Below are 6,443 nucleotides of genomic sequence, written 5' to 3'. Positions count from 1 at the left end.
TCATCTTTCTCATTCGACACTTCAAGGGTATGTGTTGATTTTGAAGTACAAGTCGCTAGCGGTTCACCAGAGAAGGAGACCAGAAGAATGTCAAAGTGATTGACTGAGAGACTCACCATTTAGTAGATTCAGTTCAAAACTTTCAACGATGTGTTCACTGTCTAAGGAATGTTGTCGACACTGCTTCAATGTCAACAAGCTTTCACTGTTGATACCAAAGGATATGTGTGTCTTTTCACATTCTTTATTCTTGTCCATGAAAGGAGGCAACTAAGGCTTTCATGGTTTTTTGAGGGAAAAAAAAAGAGAGAGTGAGAGATAGGCCATCCTATACTATAAGGTTGATGCAGATCCAGCACCCAAATTGGGCTATTTTCCTTTTAAATCAACATAAGATTGATAGACATGGGTGTTGGTCCTCTGTTACATATACAGGCCTAATCTACGACCTAAAAGTTGAGAGTCCATGCCAAGTACGAAAATAGCTAAATTAATTATCTCAATTGGTCCAATTATGTCAATTCTGCCCAACTTAAGTTATAAGTACGAATAGTTTTCCTTATGTTTCTATTTCAGTTTTAAGCATCCAACTCTAAGTTAAAAGTGAGTCAAGAGTTCTAGTCCAAGTTGAACTCCCTTCACTTGTTGTTCGGAGTTCCATTTTCATTAGAAGTCCTGGTTTTTTGTTATAAATAGCCCATCCCATTCAATGGAAGGCTACCACCTCAAAGTATTAATAAAGTTCTCTCAGATTCAAGTCCCTTTGGAAGTGTTGTTGCTGCAACTCTGCCTGTTTGATGTAAAAGGTCCAAGTAGAAGCCAGGCATGGATTCTTGTTGTGGCTGAAAGGAGAGCCTTCTATAACTCCATCTCCACTCGATCCAAACATCTATAAGGCTACCCCATCTAGGTACCAAGCAGCCTACACTCCATTCCCCTTTCTTATTGCCTTTTTTCATTTTTTTTTAAATATTTTTTTTTGGACTTCCCAATACACCCAAAATTCAATGTCAGATCTACACCAATCTAACCACAAGAACTATCCTAAACATGAAGGATCATATCCTAACACATATAGACCCCAGTTTTCCATCTCAAGAAATTTATCCTATACCTCCCATGTGATGGGCCAAGTATCCTTGATACCCTAGAGCACATTAGTTTTAATAATATCACCATAACCTAACTTTTTCCCCCTTAAATCCAAACCTATCCACCGCATATGAATTAGTTCTCTTTAAAGATAGAAGAAAAAACTAGGCCCTCATTCAATTGAGGCTACATCAGTTGATTGTTTCATAACAGCACCTGTCAAGGAAGTTTGAGAAGAGCAAGATTTCAGAATCTATTGCTGCACCGGGTGAATCCAAGAGGGGAACCAATTCTGCATGTTCTTTGGAGTTTGCGTTTCTTCAATGAAGGTAAGCTATGCTTAAACCTTTTTATATTGTTCTAGGATAAGAGGTTGACCATTCCTAGTTCATTGAATGCATTGAGGGTGGTTTTGCCTGTTTCCTTTGATTATATCCACTATCAAATGAGTGCTTGGTAATTTCTAAGATTACAGACCTCTTACTTTAGTGGGAGCAAATGGGTATAATATGGATTAGTGTTATCATTTTTTTAGTGATACAAGTAGTGGTAAAGTATTGAGCAACATACGAAGCTCCAAAGTGGGATTGCTCCATGGAAGGCACACTGCTGAACCACATAAATATTTGTCTCCTGTGTTGCTAGTTTGCTTGGAAATATCGGAGTGTTTTGATAGAGGATCGATAATCTTGCTAAATGTTAGCGATTGCATGCAGTTGAGAAATGAGTTGTTGCAAAATAGTGTATAACTGTGATTAGTAAAATGATACTCACACACATTAACAAAAACACACTCGGTGACACACTTAATCCACAGTCAAGGGAAAAGAATCCCAGGATGGTGCAGATGGCCCTCAGACCTTACATGACCAGATTTTTGAACTCCAAGTCAGATATGATGCAACACAAATTCATCTGGATGTATTGTTTATGGAATAGCAAAAACCTATCCACATCTTTTTCTCTTGTGAATTATGAAAATGAGGGCAGGGAGGTTCCAACTTAAACAGAGCACATTCCGGACCTGTTGCTTTCTTTATTAAATGAGCTATGTCACTAGATTCAGAGCATGGTCCAAATGTATCTTTACCATCTAAAGTGCAGCTAACATTACAAAATACAGTAGAATGGATGGGAAGGGTGGAAACTAGGATATTAAATAAATTGCCTGGAAAGCAAGAAACAAGATTTTTTTTTTTTTTTTTTTTTTTGGGGGGGGGGGAGATAATCAAGTCACATATAAGCAAACTAATGCTACAAAATACTGCAAAAAGAAGATAGCGGGAGTTGGGGGGAGAAATGACTTAGATTCCCTGACCTAACAAGAATTTGGAATACCCACCTCAGTAAAAGTGTTAACTGACTAAAAGTCTAAAACACATTTAAAGAAAGCAATCCAAGCTATCACCCAAACAAGATTCTTCATAGTTCTAACCAGAATTGCAGAAAGGAGGAATCCTATTTATACACATAATAAAGGAAGTAAATTTGTTTCAAATAACTTCATCTCAGATATTAAGCACTTCCTCATATAAGAAGGTGAGGCAGAAGATCATAAGCTTACATTGTCAGAGTGACCAAAGTAAACCCACCCCCCCCCCCCCCCCCCACCACTCCACCTTCAAGCAGTAAATGGATATACTTATTGAAGGACAACTGAACACCATGTCACATTTCAGAAACATGTAACTCAAAAGCATCTAGGTACATTATCTTGGGATGACACCCTCAAGAACTTCTTCTTCCCCAAAACCTGGGAAGAAAAAGACAACAATGAAAACTCATTACTCTTCTCACCACCGTTCTCTTGGCCGACCATCAGGGAATGTGGGAACAAGTTCCTTATCTTCATTCTGCCTCGAGGATTCTGATTGATTAAGAGCTCTGGTCTGTCCAAGAGTTATGCTTCCACCATCATCATTGGAAAAGTCTGGGGGTGTCTCATCATCTTCATCACTCCAGTCATCCTCATCATCCTCATAATCATCACCATCATCTTCATCATCAACCTCATCGCTCAATATATTATCAACCTCAGACCACTCCTCATCACTTTCTTGTGACTTCTGAGCACTTTCAGCCCCGTCACCATTGACTCCATCAATCTTGGGAGCACCTCTCCTTGGATATCTAGGAGCTGCAACAAGTGATCGAAGCTTCTCCTTGATAAGCAATAACCGGTCCTTCTCAATCAACTGAGAATCACGATAAGCCTCCCGCAAAAAAACCGAATCCCTCTCTCCCTTCAAAGATACATAAAACATATCAGGATGTCTGATTAGCATTCCCCTGAGCTGTTGAGAGAACCTAAACTCTTCTCTGAAATGAGTCAAGTGATCCACAAGTGTTTTCTTCTCAACTGTGAGGCTCAACATCTCATGAACAACAGCACATGCATGCTTCTCTTTCTCAAGTGTACCAGGCTTCAATCCTGAAAAATCAGAGTACGGGGATATATAAGGCAGTTCTCTAAACTTAGAAATCCTTCTAATCTCTCCCTTGGAAAGGTTCAGCCCCTTGGGTAGCTTTACTCTATTGAATTTGGGGGGTCTATCAATGATCAAATTCATTTCTTCTCTCTCTTTTGCTCGATTTTCTTCTTCACTAAGTTCAGCAGCAGAAACAGCCAGCTCAGGATCCCAGTGGGTAAGTTCCAAAGCAGGGCCCCTACCAGTATGAACAACCTTGAAATATTGGGGGTATCTTCTACAGATTGTATCCCTGAATTCTAAAGGCAGCCCAAGATCAGTCCTCAAATGCGCAACCTTCTCTAACAAAATCCTCTTCTCTAACGTCATCATCAATATTTTCCTCAACTTCTCAACCAGCAACCCTTCCATTTCATTCCTCACTTTCAGTTCCTCCAAGTAAAGCCTTTCAGCCTCAGGGGCCAATTTGAACTGAAGTGAATAAGCCCCTTCTTCCACAATCTCGAAAACCGCTGGAAATCGCTTCAACAACGCAATAAGTCGACGTTTCCGGCTGAGGCCCAGTTCCCTTCTGAACTTACCCATATCTCTAAGCGCCATAATTCGATTGGGTTGGCTCACTAAAATCTTCCTTATCTTCATTACCAGTTTGAGCTTCTTGTCTCGTTGGATAACGTTGTCTAGTGGAAGCTCCTTTCTTCTCTTTACAACAGCTGTTATTGGGTGGAACAGGGGATGGATTTTACTACGACTACCCAGTTCAAGCTTTTCATGAGAAACCAAACTTTTACCAAAGAATGTAGTCCTATCCGACAAGTGGGTAGAGCATGAGAGACGCCCCTTTACAGAGAAGTTAGGCTTTTCACGAAATGAAGATGACGGGTATGACAGAAATAGAGGAAATGGTGTAGAAGAAGAAGCATTTGGTGAAGAAAACAAAAACTTGGGTTCCATGAAGAACTTGGTATGTTGCAGAGACTAAGGGAGAGCCTATAATATTAGAGAAACATATGAAGAGCAAAATCAACGAAGGAGAAAGTCGCTACAAGACCACTTACCTTCTGTTTATGCTGAAAATGGTTGAGGGTTTTGGATTTTCATAATCTCATCCGTAACATATTATCCAGTTTAGATGCGTAGGCCGGACTCTGGAATAATTAAGATGCTGGAGAGTGTCCGATTGGGCACTTCATGGCTTCAACTGCTGCGGTGAACTGAAGCTCGCTTCACTCTTATCCGCTATGCCTCGGCGCTAAAGGGAACAAATAGGCTACGGCCCAAGATGTTTTAGGGCGAGACCCATTTGACACCAATGACCTACTAAGAAGCATTGGTCATCGCGGATTGAGCAATCTTTTGATCAAAAAACAGTACTGGATGCTAAACACGATTGTTATATCTGCAAGGGAGAATGGCTCACATCCTTTTTTTCCTTTTCTTTTTTTTTTTTCATTTGTTCAAAGTTTACATATGCATTTGAATTGCCACCCACTATTACACATTCAAGAGGAGGGCATATCTTTTCTCAGGTAGATAAACACAAGGAGGGCACTCTTCTAGTCTACCTAATTGATATTCAAAGTTGAGTCCCCTTTTCAAGACCCCTCTTAAATCTATGATTTAATCTCAGAATAAACAAACAACGGCAACACTATGATGGTTATTTTCATTAAGATGAGAATAACAACTGAACAAAACACTCAATATCTGAGGTGAATTGCTATTCCGAGTTAGATAACTCAAAAAAAAAAACAATTAGAGAGATAAACAACAAAAACCCTACCAAAGCCCTACTCGAGAGACCCTTCTCTCCCAACAAGTTCAACTTGCTCTCTATTCCATATTCCCCCCCCCCCCCACCCCCACCCCCACTTCCCTCACTCCCTCTTTTATGTACCAACATTCCTAACAACCTCTTACACCTCACATCAATCTTCTTTTGCCAGGTGGCCCATCATCTATGTCCCTCAGCTCTCAGCAGGGTTGTGGTTGTTGCCCAATACTAACTTGCCAAATGTCACTTCCTTGTTGGACTGGCTTTGGTCTCTTGTATTTGATGGTGATGATCCCACACTTCTTCCCCTATTCTTACGTTTGTACACCCGAGTCACTAGGGGCTTATCAACACTCCCTCCTTTAAGTTTCATCTTATCCTCAAGGTGGAATTCTGAAAATTTGTTGTGCAGTTCAAGAAAATCCTCCCAAGTATTCTCACATGAGGATAAGTTCCTCCATTGTATTAGTACTTCAAGGGCACCATAAGGCGGATAACGAACGTCCAATAACTCCTCCGGGGTGAGCTGTAATTCCCAATCCTCAACCAAACAAGACAGGAAGGGTTGAGTGCTGATGTTGGTTCCAACTGAGAGATGTGGAAAACTGGATGCACTTTGGAGCCAAGTGGTAGAGTGAGCTTGTAAGTGATGGGACCAATTTGAGATGCAATTTGATGTGGTCCATAATAATGGTGATTGAGCTTTTCATTGGCCATTTGGCCAATTTTTTGAACCGATAAGGCTAAAGTTTGAGGAAGACCTCTTCCCCTACTTGGTAAGTGACCTCTTTGCTATGTTGATTGGTAGAGGATCTCATTCGGTCTTAAGCTACTCGCAAGTTGTGCTTCAACTAATCAAAAACGCAATCGCGTTCACGAAGGTAAACATCAACTTCATCCACCTTGGAGGAATCACCTTCCCATCGTAGCAATGTTGGGGGTGCATGCCCATATAGAATTTGAAATGGAATCATCTTGTTAGCTGAATGGTATGTGATATTGTGCCAATATTCTGCCCAAGGAAGCCATGTGGTCCAATCACGCGGCTCTCTAGCACCAAAACAACGAAGATAGATCTCCAAATTGTGCTTTACTACCTCAGTTTGGTCATCTATTTTGGGGTGATAGTCACTGCTGAATTTGAGATT

At 40.6% G+C, this 6,443-nt stretch overlaps 1 protein-coding gene across 1 annotated transcript; it reads right to left on the bottom strand.

Moving 5' to 3' along the window:
* Nucleotides 1–2,699: 2,699 nt before the first annotated feature.
* Nucleotides 2,700–4,870, bottom strand: WTF1 (Ubiquitin carboxyl-terminal hydrolase family protein). The gene has a single exon (XM_089140816.1). It carries the CDS (start codon nucleotides 4,473–4,475, stop codon nucleotides 2,886–2,888), a length of 1,590 nt encoding a protein of 529 aa, XP_088996942.1. The 5' UTR covers nucleotides 4,476–4,870; the 3' UTR covers nucleotides 2,700–2,885.
* Between the last annotated feature and the right edge of the window lie 1,573 nt (nucleotides 4,871–6,443).

The sequence above is a fragment of the Hakea prostrata genome, chromosome 11 (genome assembly GCF_041222555.1).
Source record: "Hakea prostrata isolate BN-2017 chromosome 11, UWA_Hpros_2, whole genome shotgun sequence".
NCBI classification, from domain to species: domain Eukaryota; kingdom Viridiplantae; phylum Streptophyta; class Magnoliopsida; order Proteales; family Proteaceae; genus Hakea; species Hakea prostrata.
Note: the sequence above shows the minus strand (reverse complement) of the source record. Positions and strands in the feature narration are given on the sequence as shown.